At 43.2% G+C, this 19,798-nt stretch overlaps 1 protein-coding gene and 1 pseudogene across 1 annotated transcript in view; both read left to right on the top strand.

Annotated features, from left to right (window-relative positions):
- SLC49A4 (solute carrier family 49 member 4) overlaps positions 1 to 19,798 on the top strand; it is a 103,652-nt gene that overhangs the window by 38,441 nt on the left and 45,413 nt on the right. Inside the window, exons 3-4 of the mRNA XM_002716619.5 lie at positions 11,758 to 12,023; positions 19,008 to 19,137. Coding sequence (XP_002716665.3) covers positions 11,758 to 12,023; positions 19,008 to 19,137 — 396 coding nt within the window. The remainder of the gene's footprint in view (positions 1 to 11,757; positions 12,024 to 19,007; positions 19,138 to 19,798) is intronic.
- On the top strand, positions 5,098 to 6,195 carry LOC127482936 (ATP-dependent RNA helicase DDX50 pseudogene; annotated as a pseudogene).

The following is a 19,798-nucleotide window of genomic DNA, read 5'->3' on the forward strand; positions in this document are numbered from 1 at the left end:
GGGGAGTGAACCAGCCGATAGAAGACTTTCTGTCTCTCCCTCTCTGTGGCTCTGCCTTTCAAATAAATAGATAAAATCCTTAAAAAAAAAAAAAAAAAAAAAAAAAAAAAAAAAAAAAGTCAGCCAAGACCAATAGGTAGTATTAGTTTCTGAAGACCAGCTTCTTTACAAGTGCTTTGAAAGCATTAGGATAATTGCATTTATTTTTGCTATGCAAAGCAGTCCTTTCAGACTATTTCTGTAAGCTGGGGGATTTTCTTTTTACTTTTCTGTGCACTTGCACTCATACAGTTTAAGTATTCCTTATCCAAAGTGCTTGGGACTAGAAGGGTTTTGGACTTCAGATTATTTTACATTTTTAAATATTTGTATCTACATAATGAGATTTCTTGGGGAAGGGACCCAAGTCTAAACATGAAATTCATTTATGTTTCATAATCACCTTATACAACATATCCTGGAGGCAATGTTACACAATGTTTTTAGTCAACCTGTTTGACTACAACCCATCACATGAAATCAGGGATGGAATTTTCCACTTACAGCATAAGTTTGAGATTTTGCAGTGTAAGTTTGATTCCAGATTTTTCATCCCTAGATGCCCAATCTGCACACTAATTTTTGTCTCTGCGTCTGTTTCTAACTACTAGAATGAATATTCCAAGTGCACAAGTGTGACTCTCAGATCACAGATGCCGTCCTTGTGCCTGAGCCCAGTGGTCACACGTGGCTGTCATGAACAGTCCTTCTGTTTGACTTGATGCCATCCCACACACACTCTGGCCTCCTTGAAATTCTTCTCTTCCTAATTGCTGGAGCACCAGGCTTTCTTCATTTGTTTTTCTTGCCTCTGTAATTGCTCCTTCCCTGTCATCTCTCCAGACTCTTCTTCATCTGACTGTCCTAAAAACATTGGTATTCCCCAGTGTTTGTTCCCCAAATGCAACATGTATTTCTCAGCTCTCACCTCTTTCCTTGGCTTCTGGCCTTTGTCCAGCCATGTCCTGGACATGTTTATAGACGTGAGATTTCCCCTTCCCCAGCACCCAGTCATTCACCTAGCCATCTCTGTTATCACCCTAATGGTTCTGTACATCAGCCCTCCCTCAGCATCCCCATTGCTGTTGCCAGTACCGCCTACAGCGATGCCACAGGGTCCCTGTCCTGGGCTCCATGACTGAGTGTGCACCAGGCCGACTCTCACAGCCTTGCCGCTCCCTCTCAGGTGCGAAGTTACAGGGCCAAGGAGACGTGTCAGCAAAGCCCACCACCTTCGAATCTGTGCACCAGCTACAAAGACCCCAGAAGTCCCTATAACAGACCTCTTCGCAGGCCTGGTCTTTCAGGGTTAGACTGACTGCATCCCTGGTGTGTACTTTCTAGGCCCTAGGAGCAGATGAGGGACAGCTCCTTGGATGGAGATAAATGAAGCTTAGTTGGAGTTTGGCTCTTCAGCTCCACCTGCATACGTGTGGTGTCCCAGAGATTATAGGCCGGAGCCAGGTGAGAAGAGAAGCAGGCCTAGTAGGGACCTGTGTGTGCTCATCAGAAGCCTCACACCCACGAGGAGCAGGCCCACGCACTGCCTGATTTTTCTTTATGCTTCTGGTACATGGCTGATAAGCAACTCTTCACTTTTTTTTTTTTTTTTTAAGATTTATTTTATTTATTAGAAAGACAAGAGTTACAAAGAGAGGTAGAGCCAGAGAGAGAGAGGTCTTCCATCCACTGGTTCACTCCCCAAATGACCACAACGGCCGGAGCTGAGCTGATCTGAAGCCAGGAGCCAGGAGCTTCTTCCAGGTCTCCCCATGCGGGTGCAGGGGCCCAAGGAGTTGGGCCATCCTCTACTGCTTTCCCAGGCCATAGCAGAGAGCCGGATAGAAAGTAGAGTAGCCAGGGTTCAAGCCAGCTCCCATGTGGGATGCCGGCAATGCAGGCCGGTCTTTAACCCGTTATGCCACAGTGCTGGCCCCACTCTTCACTTATTCTGAGCAGTTGTTAAGGGCAAGGGTTTTAGTTTTTCATATTCATATTACCATATGCCTATCACACATAACTTTCTCACATGCAATGAGTACTTAAAACATGTTTTTTGAGTGAGTTAAATAATGACTGCGGGCCTGGCTTTGTGGCATATTGGGTTAAGCCACCACCTGCAATGCTGGCCATTTCATATGGGCTCCAGTTTGAGTCCCGGCTGCTCCAGTTCCAATCCAGCTCCCTGCTAATGCACTTGGGAAGACAGCAGAATATGGCCCAAGTCTTGGGCCTCTGTACCCATGAGGGTGACCCAGAAGAAGCTCTTGGCTCCTGACTTCTGCCTGGCACAGCCCCGGCCATAGCAGCCATCTGGGGAGTGAACCAGAAAATGAAGGATCAATCTCTGGGTCTCTCTCTCTTTCTCTCCCTCTCTCCCTCTCTCCCTCTCTCCCCCCTTCTCTCCCCTTCCCTCCCTCCCTCTTTCTCTCTGTAACTGCCTTTCAGACATATAAAATAAATCTTTTTAAAATGACTACAATTTATATTAAACATCTTACAATCATTTCAATTCTTTTCCTGTTATTTTAAAGAATTTATATTTACATGATTTTATCAGGACTTAAGACCAGCATTTTTTTCAGAAAAGCCTGTCTCTGATTTTGTATTACTATTAGGTGGGGAAATTAGACTTTACATATAAAATAATTTTATTTTAAGCTCTGTTTTCATGAATTCTCTTCATGAGATGGAGTAAGTTCACAGTAGGCAATAGGAAATAGCGTCAGGCCAACATGAAAGCCTCGGTCTTACAGATGAGCGTGGCCTCACAGTTCCCAGCACACGGCGCTCATGACTGGCTGGAACATGTTAGTAACAGCCGAACGCCAAGGGACTGGGATACGAGTGTGAGGGGGTAGGACTGAGTTCTGGAGAGCCAGGAAGAGCCAGGTTTCTCATGACTTCAGAAGATGGCCCCGAGATCCTCTAGGACACTGATCTCCAAACTCATTTGGGAGTAGTGTGTGTGTGTGTCTGTGATGACTTTGGAATGCAAAAGCATGTAATTATTTAATATTGCAGTAATTTTGAACACAAAATTAGCTTGTTTTAATTCCTCAGATGTTTTTAACAATGATAAGTCGTATGCCCTAGGCTGCCTCCCTTCCCCTCGCCATGCCAATTAGTCACTTTTCAGTTAAGAATCCATTTGAAATATCCCAAGTGCTGTTCTTTCTTTGGATACTCCTTGAGCGTGTGTACCTTGTTGTAGAGAGATCTGTTCCGATCTGAGAATTGAGTAAACTGGACTTGGATGACCCTTAAATAATCTCAAACCTGGGGCAGGCATTGTGGTGCAGAGGGTAAGACGCAGCTTTGGATGCCTGCATCCCATATTGGAGTGCCTAGGTTTGAGTCCCCACATGATATTTTTTTTTAAGATTTATTTATTTTTATTTGAAAGTCAGAGTTACACAGAGAGGAGAGGCAGAGAGAGAGAGAGAGGTCTTCCATACACTAGTTCACTCCCCAATTGGCTGCAATGGCTGGAGCTGCGCCGATCCGAAGCCAGGAGCCAGGAGCTTCTTCCAGGTGTCCCACGCCAGGGCGTTAACCCACTGTGCCACAGCACAGCGCCCCCCCCCCCCACGTGATTTCTGACCTAACTTCCCGCTAATGTGCACCCTGGGAAGCTGCAAATAAAGGCTTAAGTAATTTAGTCTCTGCCGCCCACATGAGAGATTCAAATTGAGTTCCAGAGTCCTGGCTTTGGCCTGGCCCAGCCCTGGCTGTTGAGAACATTTGGGGAGTGAATCAATGGATGGAAGATCTCTCTCTTCCTTGTCACTGTCTTTTTCTCTCTCTCTGTCACTTTGCCTTCCAGATGAATAAAATTAGAAAAATATCTCAGGGCAGCCACCCTGCCCCCATTTCCTTTCACACTGTCGCTGCCTGTATGTTGCTGTGGATTCGTTCTGAGAGGAGGAGCGTGGTGGGGGCAAGACGCATGGAGTCACCACACAGACTCTGGGAGTCTAGTGAAAGCAGGCCTGAGGTGAGCAGCCTGCAGACTCGTTTACTTCAGTTGCTACAGCAGCTTCTATAGCCAAGGCAGCCAATCCAGTCAAGGGGTGGTTTATGCCCTAACCAATCACACCCTGTTGCCAGGCAGTTTCCAAAGCCATCCAATCACAGCCTGTTGCCAGGCAGGCTCCGTTGTCATGTGGTTTCAGAAGCCATGCAATCACAGCCTGTTGCCAGGCAGTTTCTGTTGCCAGTGGCCATCTTGGCATGGCCTTCTCATTCCACCATACCCTAGGTGGTTGCAGCCACTGGGCAGAGAGGCAGGTGGGCCAGTAATGCCTGGGAAATTCCTCTTGGGGGCCATTATGGAGCCTGACGCACCTTTGGAGGAGCTGAGAGCCAGAGGAAGGAGAAGCACAAGGTATTTATTTGAGACTGAATCATATAACAGGAAGCTGGATCAGAAAGTGGAGCCAAGAGTTAAACCCAGGCCCTCTGACATGGGATGTGGGCTTTCCAAGCAGTGTCTTAACTGCTGTGCTGAATGTTCCACCCCTATATCTTCTCATGTAAAACATAAGAGATGAGATGTTTCAGCAAATGGCATTAGATATCTGCTCCTCCCCATGCTGCTCCCAGAGGATGAGTGTGCTTCGTTGGCCGCTGCCATTTCCTCCCTCTTTCTTGAGACTGATTTCACCAGACTCTTTGCTGAGAACTGAGGGCTTTACATAAAATATAAAAATGGTCCTGGGGCCGGCGCTGTGGCATAGTGGGTAAAGTCACCACCTGCAGGGTCAGCATCCCATATCGGCACCAGTTCAAGTCCTGGCTGCTCCACTGCCCAACCAGCTCTCTGCTATGGCCTGGGAAAGCCAGGTAGAGGTAGAAGTTGGCCCAAGTTCTTGGGTCCCTGCACCCATATGGGAGACCCAGAATAAGCTCTTGGCTCCTTGCTTGGATCAGCCTAGCTCTGGCCAACTGGGGAGTGAACCAGTGTATGGAAGGCCTCTTTCTCTCTCTCTCTGCCTCTTCTCTCTATGTGTAACTCTGCATTTCAAATAAATAAATAAATATTTAAAAAAAGAAAAGAAGTGGTTATCTCCTCAAGGAGCCTGTAGAGGTGCTGTTCCCTCACTCTTAAAAATCCCCAATTAGAAAATCACAGGTACTGAACAGGACACAGGGTTGTTGGAAAGATGTAAACAAGATAAGCCAAAAACACATGACTCGGTGCTCAAGACACAATTCCAACTCTGGTAAGAAATCAGCAGCAAGGGAAAATGGTGTTGCAGATGATTTGCACGCTCCCAAGCCTCAAAAAGCTAAAATGAAAGAGAAGCTAAATGGAGACACTGAAGAAGGATTTAATAGACTTTCAGATAAATTCTCTAAATCACCCAAGTCAAGAAGAAAAGATCTGTCAAGTAGAGATATTGATGAATATGAAAAAAAAATCAGCATGAGTGTCCTCCTTGGACAGGTTTTATAAATCAGGTGATAATAAACTGGAGACCCTAAATGTGAACAGCAAGAAGGAACCTTCTCCAGTTTCTCAATTTCTGAAGAGATTAGAAAGCTGAAAGATCGAGGCGGTCACATATCTCTTTCCTATTCAAGTTCACACCTTTGGCCCTGTATGTGAAGGTAAAGGTGTAATTGCTCAAGCATGCACAGGGACGGGAAAGACATTCTCTTTCACCGTCCCCTTGATTGAAAGGCTCTTAAGAAATCAACAGTTTTTAAAAACAGGTCACCGAAAGGTACTTGCTTTGGCTGCAACAAGAACTGGCAAATCAAGTAGCCAAAAACTTCAGAGCTATAACTAGGACATTCTGTGTGGCATGTTTTTGCAATGGAACAGCCTATCAAAGCCAGATTAATCATATTTGAAATACTGTTGACATCCTGGTTGGGACACCTGGTCGTAACGGAGACCATCTGCAGAGCCAGTTGGATCTTTCCAGACTGCAGCATGTTGTGCTTTGTGAAGGGGATCAAATGTTAGATCTAATTTTGCTTAACAAGTGGAAGGTTTGATCCATGAATGCTGTAAAACTGATTCTGAAGACAATCTTCAGATGGGACTTTTTTTCTGCAACTTGCCCACAATGGATATGCAAAACTGCAAAAACAAAAACAAAACAAAACAAAAAAAAAAAACAAAAAACCCTCGAGATCCAGATATGAGCAACAAGCTGATCTTATTGGAAAAATGACTCAAAAGGCTGCAATTACCGTGGATTATTTGGTCTTCAGTGCTGTTGGTCTCAGAGGCCAGCAGTTACTGGAGATGTCCTGCAAGTGCATGGCGAGTCTGAAGAGGGGGCTCTTATCTTCTGAGAGACCAAGAAGATTGGAACTGAAATGGCCATGGACCTGCACATAAAACAGAACACCCCATGTTTCCATGCGGGGGCATTGCATAATCACAGAGAGAAATGGCTCTGAAAGGCTTCAGAGAAGGAAGTCTCAAAGTTCTGATGGCAATCAGTGTGGCTGTCCGTGTATTGGACATTCCTGAGGTTGACCTGGTGACTCAGTTCTTCTTCACGGGACTTTGAATTCTCTATCCACTGCTCTGGATGCACAGCTGGCTGGACAGGGATTTGGATATGTTTATATCAACCATGAGAGAAGTCAGCTAAGATATGTGGAACAAAAATGGATAGCAGGGGCCCAGGCACTTGGTCCATCTTCTGCTGCTTTTCCCAGGCCATAAGCAGGAAACTGGATCAGAAGTAGAGCAGCCAACAAACCAACGCCCATATATGATGCTGACACGGCAGGCAGTGGCTTTACCCACTACTCTACAACGCTGGCCCCAGGAATTACTTTTAAACATGTGCTTGTTCCATCTACAGTGGATTTAGTTAAACCTAAAGGCCTGGATGCCATCAGGTCTCTGGCTTCTGTTTCTTACACTGCTGCTGATTTTTCCCAGCCAGCAACTCAGAAGAAGAGAGAGGGGCAGTGGATGCATAGACTACAGCGTCAGCCCACACTGAGCTTTGGACCATGATCTTTGAACTCTCTTCTTCCATCCTCCCTTCCTCCCTTCCTCCCTTCCTCGCTTCTTCCCTTCTTCGCTTCCTCCCTCCTTCCCTCCCTCCCTCCCTCCCTCCCCTCCTTCCTTCCTTCCTTCCTTCCTTCCTTCCTTCCTTCCTTCCTTCCTTCCTTCTCTTTCTAATAAAAGAGGGAATTTATTAGAAAAATAGAAAGGTTCCTGCAGGGATTCCAAGATTGTCAATAGCTCAAACTATGCTTTTTGGAAAGATAAGAGCATGCTGTAACAAACTTCTAATTCTGTGTTCTGCACAGTCGTGAAGAGAGTATCCTGGAGGATAGTTCTCTTTGTGTCCTGCATGAGGGACTGGAGTGTGGATTCGTTTCTGCTTGCTCTTTGATCCTTACAGTGCTTTGTCCTAGACTCAGACTTGTCACGCACATGTTGGCAGGCATTCCTGAACTCATTCCAGTAAGGCATTTGTAACCGTGACTCTGGGAAGCCCTAAAGAAATACGGGATGTCAGCTGCACTTGGAAAGAACACAAGTCTGAGTAGTGATGTTGTGTCCCAGGTTACCAGAGCGTGCTTCCGAAAAGGAAATACAGGTGCTTGCTTTGATGTTCCTACAACCTAATCAGAAAGGTTACAGGCAAAGTACCAGCCAAATTACCCAAAATTGAAGAATTATGATAGAAGCAAACACTTTTTTTTATATATTTTTTTAATTTGAAAGAGTTACAGAGAAGAAGAGATAGAAAGAGGTCTTCCATCTGCTGGTTCACTCCACAAATAGCTGCAATGGTCTGGGCTAGGCTACTCTGAAGCCAGGAGCCAGGAGCTTCTTCTAGGTCTCCCATGTGGATATAGGGGCTCAAGCACTTGGGCCATCCTCCACTGTTTTCCCAGGTTCATTAGTAAAGGGCTGGTTTGGAAGTGGAGCAGCAGAACTCAAACCAGTGCCCATTGGGATGCAGATGTCGCAGGTGGTGGCCTTACCTACCACAGGGGAGTAGGTCAGGAAGTCAACCAGATGATAGGAGACAAAGTAGGAATAGAAATCAATGAAGAAGCCAGGGCCACAAATGGAGTTTTGATTGAGTATTTGCTAATCTACCAGTGTAAGTTTGCCTATTTCTGCCTAATTATGTGCAGTATCCACCAGAAGTTAGGTCATCATAGTTGATGTTTATGTCTTATTTGCAAAGAAGTTTGTTGTGTTTTTTAAAAAAGTAGTCACAAGAATGCTTGTAAACAAATCTGCTTATCCAGTTATACCTTTGAATTGAACAACTTCTTTTGTCTCTTTTAAAACATAATAATTTGGAGCTACATTGTGGCTTAGCAGGTAGAGCTACCTCCTGCGATGCTGACATCCCATGTGGACACCAGTTCATGGCCTAGCTGCTCTACTTCCAATCCAACTCCCTGCTACTGGGAAAGCAGCAGACGATTGCCCAAGTACTTGGGCCCCTGCCACACCTACGTGGGAGACCGGGATGGAGTTCCAGGCTTCTGACTTTGGCCTGGCCCGGCTGTGGTGGTTGTGGCCATCTGGGGAGTGAACCAGCAGATGAAGACCTCTGTCTCTTCTCTGTCCCTATAACTCTGAATTTCAAATAATAAATCTTTAAAATAATAATAGTAACAACCTCAGGTTCACACATTCTGTGACTCTTAGCTTGGATTATAAGTCTATTTGTGATTATACTGAGAGGAAAAAAGAATTAAGCCATGGCTATAGTTTGAGTTTTATAAGTCAACTCTTGATGCAATCGCTGAGGGGTAGCTTGGGACTCATTGGCTTTTGGAGGACGTGTTTGGTTTCATAAACAGTTTAAATCATTTATATAATATAGAAAATATTTCCCCTCATATAAGATTTTAAAATGTCTTTTGTTTTATTAACTTAGTAACATGAATGACACTTGGAACTTATTTTTGCCTTGAAATAATTTTTCTAGCATTTATGAAGATAGAGACAAACCTAATTCACTTATCTGCACCTCCCACTCAATCATCCCTCTCCCCATATACTTGTTTATTATTTCCCTCTGCGTTCAGAAAATATGTTTTATACCTGGCTTAAGTTGCCAATTGTTAAAAGAGAATTTGAGACTCATGGTACTTACTAAGCAAAACAAGATGGGAAGAATGTAGTTAGTATTCTGAAAATGTTACATACGGTGTCCCAGGTCCCTTCCTTTCCTTCCCTCTGCCTCCAGGCAGAAGAGGTTGACCACCTCCCTTTCTGTCTATGTTTTCAGACTTTTGGCCTCTTTCTCCTTCAAAGCTGCTCTTGAATATGAATGTGTGTGTTAGGGGATGGAGAGAGCCATGAGAAAAAACGATTTGACTAGCAAGATCCAGGAGTGCTAAGTAGACTGTTGAGAAAAGATGAGCTGCACAAGTGGAATGGAAGCAGGAAACCGCCCTTCACTAACCCTTACCATTAAAGTCAGAGTATTAGGACTGGAGGGGGGCCCTACATGATTACTACACTTTATGATAGGAACAGGAGACAGCTGAGGGCTGAGGTAGGCAGCCAGGGACAAAGGGCTTCAGTGACTCAAGTGTGAAGTGCAGAAGGAAACTCTAGCCTGGGGTACAGAAGGACACACCTACAACAGAATGCTGTCACTACTGAAATACTAGAGATACGGAAAACAAAACAGCATGCATTACAGCTGGCACCGCCCAGATCCCTGCTCCCCAGCAATGAGAAGGTCATTGCTAGCCAACAGACATTTGCAAAACCCGGTACAAACTTCCTCTGACTCAAAGGATATAAACCCCTAGGCAACTTCTTCCTGATGGATTCCTGCTTGTCCTATCCGTACCAGTATGGGAGCCTTCATTTGCTTCAAGCTCTGCTTTCTCTTTTTGCTTGATAAACCTTGAGTTTTGCTCACCCCTCATCATCCATGCCCCTTGTTCTCCTTGGTCATGAGACATGGACCCAAACAGTTAGAACCACAGACTCCTACAATATTAGTATAATAGGTGTTCTGTGCATGCATATGGAATTTATACAGATCTCTTTGTTTTGCTAGAATCCTATAAAGTTTTGAATTGTCCAAGGTCTTTCAACTAGCTGCTAGAAGAGCTTATCCAGAACCCAGGGCCTGCAATTCCCTAGAAAATTTAGTTTATTTTTAAAAAATTTTTTTCTAGGGTTTCACTCTATTTTTTTTCTTTTATTTAATGAATATAAATTTCCAAAGAATAGCTTATGGATTACAGTGGTTCCCCCCGCCCATAACTTCCCTCCCATCCGCAACCCTCCCATCTCCCGCTCCCTCTCCCATTCCATTCACATCAAGATTCATTTTCAATTATCTTTATATACAGAAGATAAATTTAGTATAAATTAAGTAAAGATTTCAACAGTTTGCACCCTTCAGTACTAGTTATACCATTAATTCACATTGTACAACACATTAAGGACAGAGATCCTACATGAAGAATAAGTGCACAGTGACTCCTGTTGTTGACTTAACAAATTGACACTCTTGTTTATGGTGTCAGTAATCACCCTAGGCTCTTGTCATGAGTTGCCAAGGCTATGGAAGCATTTTGAGTTCGCCGACTCTGATCTTATTTAAACGAGGTCATAGTGAAAGTGGAAGTTCTCTCCTCCCTTCAGAGAAAGGTACCTCCTTCTTTGATGGCCCGTTCTTTCCACTGGGATCTCACTCGAAGAGGTCTTTCAATTAGGTGTTTTTTTCTTTTGTTTTGTTTTGTTTTGTTTTTGTTTTCTTTTCTTTTCTTTTCTTTTCTTTTCTTTTCTTTTCCAGAGTGTCTTGGCTTTCCATGCCTGAAATACTCTCATGGGCTCTTCAGCCAGATCCGAATGCCTTAAGGGCTGATTCTGAGGCCAGAGTGCTGTTTAGGGCATCTGCCATTCTATGAGTCTGCTGTGTATCCCGCTTCCCATGTTGGATCATTCTATCCTTCTTAATTCTATCAGATGGTATTAGCAGACACTAGTCTTGTTTATGTAATCTCTTTGACTCTTAGACCTATCATGATCAATTGTGAACTGAAATTGATCACTTGGACTAGTGAGATGGCAATGGTATATGCCACCTTGATGGAATTGAATTGGGATCCCCTGGTGGGTTTCTAACTCTACCGTTTGAGGCAAGTCAGATTGAGCATAGACAATTTATTTTCTTTCAGAAGATACTATGACTAATTTCTTCCTTTTAATACCTGGCAAAGAATATGTATGAAATATTGAGCTCAATTATATTTTTCTAGGGCTGGTGGCACTTACTAGATCTTTTAATGAGTGGTAGCCTACTAGAAAGAATATGAATTCTGGATTCAGACCTGGATCAGAATTTCAGCTTTGCCCATTAGCACTTGGCAAGTTTCTTGTCTTTTTGGTCTGCACTATCTCTCCTCAATAAATGACTATAACAGTAGCTACCACCTAGTGTTGTTACAACAGGCAAATGAAACAAGGTTATAGAAAGTGCTTAGTTTAGCAGGTGGCACAGATCAGAGACTTCAGTAAATATTTGTGAGAGGAATAAATGGAAACAATATATTTGATCTCCTTCATAGATAGGCAACATACCTTTTAGAAGGAAAGTCAATTTACCTTTTAGGTATGTCATGTTCTTTATAGATGCTTATTATTATTGCCATGGTTACACTCCTGCATGGTGAATTTCTTTTTGTCTTAGAAAATACCTGTTTCAAATCTATTTCACCACTTTTTAACTTTTGAAATTCCAGATTGATCCATGGAGGACAGATGTTAAATGGACTGGCAGGTCCCACTGTGATGAACGCAGCACCGTTTCTCTCTACAACGTGGTTTTCTGCAGATGAACGGGCCACGGCCACGGCTATTGCTTCGATGCTCAGTTACCTTGGTGGAGCATGTGCATTTTTAGTTGGACCACTTTTTGTTCCAGCTCCCAATGGAACCTCGCCTCTTCTTGCTTCAGAGAACAGCAGGGCTCATATTAAAGATCGCATAGAGACTGTATTATATGCAGGTAAGTTTTCTCTCTCCCTATTACACTTTGTATGCTGTCCTAGTCATCTCCAATCTACTTTTTGTATGCCAGATTGCTTCATATGAAATACTTAGAAAGACTGATAATACACACACACACACACACACACAATCATGCATATAATGTACTTTCTTTGTCTAATCGTTTGAGGGTGCCTGTTTACAACTTGTACCCTTCTTTGGAAGTTAAGTTTTTTTGTTTTATTTATTTATCTATTTATTTATTTTTATTTGACAGGTAGAGCTATAGACAGTGAGAGAGAAAGACAGAGAGAAAGGTTCCCCCACCGTTGGCTCACTCCCCAAATGGCTGCCACGGCCAGCACTGCTCCGATCCAAAGCTAGGAGCCAGGTACTTCCTCCTGGTCTCCCATGCAGGTTCAGGGGCCCAAGCACTTGGGCCATCCTCCACTGCCCTCCCGGGCCACAGCAGAGAGCTGGACTGGAAAATGAGTAACCGGGACTAGAACCCAGCGCCCACATGGGATGCTGGCACCGCAGGTGGAGGATTAACCAAGTGAGCCATGGTGCCAGCCCCGGAAGTTAAGTTTAAAATGCATTCTGCGTCTCTTCTCATGCACTCACAATTAAGGTCTGTGTAACACATTTTCTAGTTTCCTGAAGGCTGCAGACAGGTAAACAAGCATTTGTAAAACAGAGCACTGAGTGCTGTAACCCAAGACCTACAGTGGCCCTGCAGGTTCCTAGGAGGAGCACCTCACCCGGATGTGGAGCTGAAGTGGAGCTTCTTGGAGAGTCTGTGTTTAGAACCTGAAGGTGAGAGGGAGGTAGCCAACCACAGTACAGCAGAGAGGAGGAAGAATAGAGTGGAGAAAACACCCAGTAAAGGGAGAAACCTGGTACATGCTAGCACCTGCAGGCCCGAGTGGTTTAGATATGGTGAGAATGGTGGTGGGGGAAGCTAGAGTGGGGAGCCAGCCCTCCGGGCAAGCCTTCCAAGCCAGGCTGAAGGATTTGATGTTGATGTTACAGGAAAAACCACACTGGAGATTTTTACACAGAGAATTATATGGTGAAATCGATGTTTTAAAATGTGGTTTAGAGGGAATAAAACTGAAAACAGAGGCAGTGACAGTATATAAAGCACTTAGCCTACTGTAGACAACTCATTCCTTTAAAAAAAATTAAGAAGTAAAAATAAGTAAATAAATACACCTGAAAGCAGGTACAACATTAAGTTTTAAACTTTATTTTGTCATAAGATTATTTTTATTGGCAACCTAAGGAATGGCTGTATCTCTTTTTTTTAATATTTATTTATTTATTTGAAACTTAGAATTACACAGAGAGAAGAGAGGCAGAGAGAGAGGTCTTCCATCCAATGGCTCACTCCCCAACTGGCCGCAGTAGCCGGAGCTGCGCCAATCTGAAGCCAGAAGCCAGGAGCTTCTTCTGAGTCTTCCATGTGGGTGCAGGGGCCCAAGGACTTGGGCCATCTGCTACTGCTTTCCCAGGCCATAGCAGAGAGCTGGAATGGAAGTGGAGCAGCCAGGTCTCAAACCAGCGCCATATGGGATGCCGGCACTTCAGGCCAGGGCGTTAACCCACTGCACCACAGCACCGGCCCCGATGGCTGTATCTCTCAAACGACCAGATTTGAACACTGTTGGGCTCGTATTCATGCTCTGCATCTGTCTGGCTCCTGGTTCCCACGCAGAAGTCGAGCAGAAACCCTTCCTCAGTACTTCCTCTGCCCGTCTGCCTGTCTGAAATACTGTCCCTCGACTCTGCAGTCCATTAAAAACACTTTGCTAAAATTGCTGTCCTGAAAGGTTAAAGACATTTAAGTTAAAGTATTCCAGACAAAGGGCCCATTAGAAAGTAAATTACAGATCGATATCTCTTATGAATATAGACTCAGAGGTCCTGTACAAAACACTGGCAAACCAAATCCGGCCGCATATGGAAGGCTGACATATCATGACCAAGGAGGATGCGTTCCAGGATTGCAAGATCGGCCTCACACCCAGAACAGGAGAACAAAAGGGAAGAACAGGATCATCTTAACAGTGAAGAAATGGTGTTTGATAGACTCAACATTAACACCCTTGCAAGATACAGCCAACAAAGAAGGAATGGTGAGAGTCCCCTCAACCTAATAAAAACCGTCTATGAAAACCCACAGAAATGGTCAGAGGCTGAATATAGTCCTCCTAGGAACATGAACAAGACCAGGATGCCCACTCTGACCACACCTCTGTAAACTTGTGCTGGAGGTTCTAGCCAGCACAGTTGTGCAAGAAAAAGAGAGAACAGGTATGCAGATTGGAAAGGAAGAAGTAAAAAAAACTGTTAAAAATTACGTGATTTTGAATATGGAAAATTCTCTGGAATCCATTATAAACTTAGATCTAAAATACGAGTTCAACAAGACTTACAATACAAGGTTAATATGTGGAAATTGCTTGTATTTCCATTCAGCAGCAGTGGACCATCCAAACATAAAATTAAGAAAACAATTTAATTTACAATAGAATCAGAATAAATAAAATATTTAAAAGTGAATTTAACAAAGAATAGAACAGACTCCACAGACTACAGCACACTGCTGAAAGAAATTAAAGAAAACCTACAAAATAGACATCTCATGTTTATGGGTTTGGAATTTTAATATTGTGAAGATATCCTCAAACTTTTCTACAAATTTGGTGCAACTCTATTAAAATCCCAGCTGCTTTTGTTGCAGAAATTGACAGACTGATTCTAAAATTCATATGGAAATGCAAGGGACTAGGAATAGCCTCAAAATCTTGAAAAAGAAAAACAAAGTTGGAGAACTCAGACTCAGACTTCTTAATTTCAAAAGCCCTGTACTAAAAAAAAAAAAAAAAAAAAAAAAAAAAAAAGTCTGCACTAATCAAAACACATGGTATTGGCCTGAAGATATATAAATGAGTGAGACAGAAGTGAGATTCCAGGGATGGGCATTGTGACACAGCATATTAAGCTGCCACTTAGGACATCCCTATCAGAGAGGCAGTGATAGAGTCCCACCTCTGCTTAGGATCCCATTTCCTGCCGTTGTGCACCCTGGGAGGCAGCAGATGATGAGTCAAGTGCTTGTTTCCCTTCTGCTCTTGTGGGAAACCCAGGAGAGAGTTCCTGGCTTCTGGCTTTGGCATTTGGGAGAGAACCAGAGAATGGAAGATCAGTATGTGTTTGTGTAATTCTGCCTTTCAAGTACAATTTTTAAAAACTTAGAAGTGAGATTCTGAGGCTAGCGCTATGTGGCATAGTGAGTAAAGCCACCTGCAGTGCTGTCATCCCACATGGGTGCCATTTCAAGTCTCGGCTACTCCACTTCTAATCCAGCTCCCTGCTAGTGTGCCTGGGAAAGCAGTAGATGGCTCAAGTCCTTGAGTCCCTGCACCCACATGGGAGGTCCAGAAGAAGCTCCTGGCTCCTGGCTTTGGATGGACCCAGCTCCAGCAGTTGCAGGCATTTGGGGAGTGAATCAGCAGATGGAAGACATCTCCATCTCTCTCTGCCTCTGCCTTTCTGTAACTCTGCTCTTCAAATAAATAAACAAATCTTAAAAAAAAAAAAGTGAGATTCTAAAAAATCGACTTACTTTATGCTCAATTGAGTTTTCACAAGGGAGTCAAGATATTCAGTGAGGAAAAATAGTCTTTTCAACAAATGATACTGGAACAACCAGATACCACAGGCAAAAGAATGAATTTGAACCAAACCACTTCTTTACTTGTATCATACACAAAAATTAAACCTAATTGTGAATACTCTGAGGGAGAAGACTGAGCAGTAAATCTTCACAGTCTTGGGCCACATGAAGTCTTCTTGTGCAGGACACCAAAAGCACAGGTGACAAAGCAACGTAGGTAAGTTGGACTTCAGTAGTAAACATTTTAGCATACAATTATACCCTCAGCAAAGTGAAAGTGCAGCCACCAGAAAGGGAGAAAATAATTGCAAATCATAGACCTGATAAGGGTCTTGTTCCAGAATATATAAAGAATTCATACAACTCAACAGCAAAAAGGCAACCCAATTTAAAATGGACAAAGATCTTGAACAGTTCTCTAAAGAAAACATGCAAATGGCCAATAAGCACATGAAAAGATGTTTGATACCATTAGGGAAATAAAAGCAAAGCCATGATGAGGTGCTACTTCACACCAGGAGGAGGCTGTCATCAGTGAAATAGAAATCACAGGTGTTGGGAGAAGGTAGAGAAATTGGAACCCTTATACACACAAAGTGGGAGTGTAAAATAGTGCAACTGCTATGGAAACTGACAGTTTCCGCAAATCCATATAACCCAGCAATTCCATTTCTAGATGTAATACTCAGTGAAATAAAAATATCCATCCACATATCATTGTTTATAACTGCGTAGCAGCATTATTCACAATAGCCCCAATGTGGAAATAATCCAATTGTCCATCTATCAATAAGTAGATAGATATATAATTGTGGTACATGCATATAATGAAATAGGATTTGATAATAAAAAAATAAAGTACTGGCACATGCTCCAACATGGATAAACCTTGAAAACATTCTGCTAAATGAAAGAAGACAGTCACAAAAGACCACGTTCCATTTGCATGAATTGCCCAAATATTCAAATCCATAAAGACTGAAGGTAGATTAGGAGTTGATTAAGACTAGAAGACTTGGGAGCAGTGGGTTCAGGGTTTCTTTTGGGGATAATGAAAAATTCTAAAATTGATTTTTCATGATTGTTCAATCCTGTAAATATAGCAAAAATCACTGAGGTATACACTTCAGTGTGTGAATTATTGGTTAATTGTGTCTCAGATGCTGTTTACAAAAATGCCAATAGAATGACGGTCAAAAATATGAGGCAATCAGAAAAATTACAAGCGGCCAATAAGCCTTTGAAAGATGCTCGGTGTTACCAGTAATTAAAAGAACTTTAAATGGAAATAATTCATTAATTCTTTGTTGCTCCTCAGACAAAGAATGAGATTGAGAATACAAAAAAAATCTGTTAACAATCTTTAAGAATTAGAAATCTAGACATTTCCACTTGAACTAAACAAAATTATCTGTGGTTAAATGTCTTATAGGATACTGGCCCTTTTGCTAGGACTATAGAAGTATTACCCAATAGGAAGGACCTCCAGAAATCATGCAGTCCAGTCCTTTTATTGACCCAGAAAGAGTAAGGGACTCACCCAAATTACAGCTTACTCAATGACACAAGCAGGTCCCTACTCCAGATTTCTTGACTTTCTCATGAGTGCTGAGTCTTGCTACTAAGTTAGGCACAATTAACAAAGCTGGGGCTTCCAAGTGTGGGGGCCTTGTGGAGGAGGGGCTTCCAGTGCCAGCATTGTTCAGGAGGGATCTAGACTCAAGAATTTGGCTTTCTGCGATGAGGCCGAGCTAAGAATGCTCAGCTGTTCATTTCATTTCTGATTGCACAGTATTCTACATTAGCTAGTCTAGTATTTGAATTTTGCTGTTTCTTGGTTTCTTACTTTTGGATGCTTTCATGCCTGTTCAGATTATCTTTATACATTCTGTAAATTTTCTGTGCTATACTTTATCAGAAATCCTATCGTTGACTATACAAACCTCCTATCCTACTTCAACCAGCTTCCTGTCAGATTCTCTCTGAGTACCATACTTACTAGACAGTCATCCTAGATCTGGTGTAAAATCTCTTTTATAGTAACATGCCGGGTTATATTTTTATTATTATTTCAGAGACAGAGCACTCATCTAGTGTTTTATTCCTTCAGTGGCAGAGGCTGGACCAAGCCGGAGCCAGGAACTCAATCTACGTATCTCATGGGGGCAGCGGAGACCCAACTACTTAAGCCATCACCTGCTGTCTTCCAGAAGGCATACCAGGGTTCAAACCCAGGCAATCCAGTATGGGATGAGGACATCCTAACTAGTGACTTAACCACCAAGCCAGATGTCCACCCCATGTACTGTTGTGGTTTTTTTATATATATATACAAATTTATTTATTTGGAAGGCAGAGTGACAAAGAGAAAGAGTGAGAGCACGCATGTGTGCGTGCGCAAGAGAGAACTTCTGTTTGCTGGTTCACTCCCCAAATGGCCACAGCAGCCAGGTCTGGACCAGACCAAAGGCAAGAATCCTGGTCTCCCCTGTGGGTGGCAGGGGCCCAAGTATTTGGGTCATCTTCCAGGCACATTAGCAGGAAGCCAGATCAGAAGCAGAACATGGGGCCAGCCTGTGCTGTGGCGCAGTAGGTTAATCGCCTTCCTGCGGCTCCGGCATCCCATATGGGCACTGGTTCTAGTCCCAGCTGCTCCTTTTCCAATCCAGCTCTCTGCTATGGCCTGGGAAAGCAGTGGAAAATGGCCCAAGTGTTTGGGCCCCTGCACCCATGTGGGAGACCTGGTAGAAGTTCCTGGCTCCTGGCGTCAGGTCAATGCACCACCTGTAGGGTGAACCAGAAGAAGGAAGACTTTTCTCTCTGTCTCTGCCTCTCATTGTCTGTAACTCTACCTCTCAAGTAAATAAATAAAATCTTTAAAAAAAAAAAAAAAAAAAAAGGCAGCAGCAGCAGACCAGCTAGATCTCTAACCTGCACTCTAGTATGGGCTGCTAGCATCGCCCTCGTCATCTTAACCAGCTATACCACAGTGCCACTGCCACTGCCAGCACCACTACAGGGTTTTAATGTATTCTCTCCATAGAGTAGCATTTGTTTAGTCTCTCGGTCTTTTTGCCTATGTAGTACCACAGTGCCACAATACTTGCTTCCGGTATGACTTTTACCTGTGACCTTCTCAAACATGTGCCTTCTCATACCCATCTTTCTCACTTGACTGAGCCTTCTTGGCTAGATAATAAGTGTACTGTGCTTATCTTTATGTTCCTAGGACTACGCTGATGCTCAGTAAATATTTAATAAATACTTCCAGTATACTTTTTGTGCATTGCCTGGTTAGCATCTGTTTTCTTTTCCTTTCAGAATTCGGAGTTGTGTGCTTAATCTTTTCTGCAACACTAGCTTACTTCCCACCCCGCCCTCCCCTGCCTCCCAGCGTCGCTGCAGCCAGCCAGCGGCTGAGTTACCGGCGCAGCTTCTGTAGATTACTAAGGTAAGCACACTTACAGGCCTCATGTGATTTTTCTAGGACCTTCAATATTGTTCCATATCTTCAAAAGATAATTTAAGAAAGTAACATTTCAGCAGCCTACTAATCAGGTAGTAAATAATTGATAAAATGCCAATTAAATATTTTATACTTTCTATCAGAAATCTATCTTGAAAACTCACCAAAAAAATGCCATTTTTGCCTTACTTATATACAACCTATATAGTTACTAATATTTTCAAAGTAAAATCTTTTATTGTCTTTATATAATTTATTTATTTATTTTTAAGATTTAATTATTTATTTGAAAGAGTTACAGAGAGGCAGAGCAGAGAGAAAGAGAGGTCTTCCATCTGCTGGTTCACTCCCCAAATGGCTATAATGGCTGGAGCTGAGCCAGTCTGGAGCCAGGAGCCAGGAGCTGCTTCTGGGTCTCCCACACGGGTGTAGGAACCTAAGCACTTGGCCATCTTCTGCTTTCCCAGGCCATAGCAGAGAGCTGGATCAGAAGAGGAGCAGCCAGGATCCAAACTGGTGCCCATATGGGATGCTGGCACTGCAGGCAGTGGCTTAGCCTGCTACACCACAGTGCCAGCCCCATAATTTACTTTTATCAAAAAACTCACATCATATGATAGTGTCTGAGATCATGGGCTTTATGTGC

Source organism: Oryctolagus cuniculus, chromosome 4 (assembly GCF_964237555.1).
Source record: "Oryctolagus cuniculus chromosome 4, mOryCun1.1, whole genome shotgun sequence".
NCBI lineage: Eukaryota > Metazoa > Chordata > Mammalia > Lagomorpha > Leporidae > Oryctolagus > Oryctolagus cuniculus.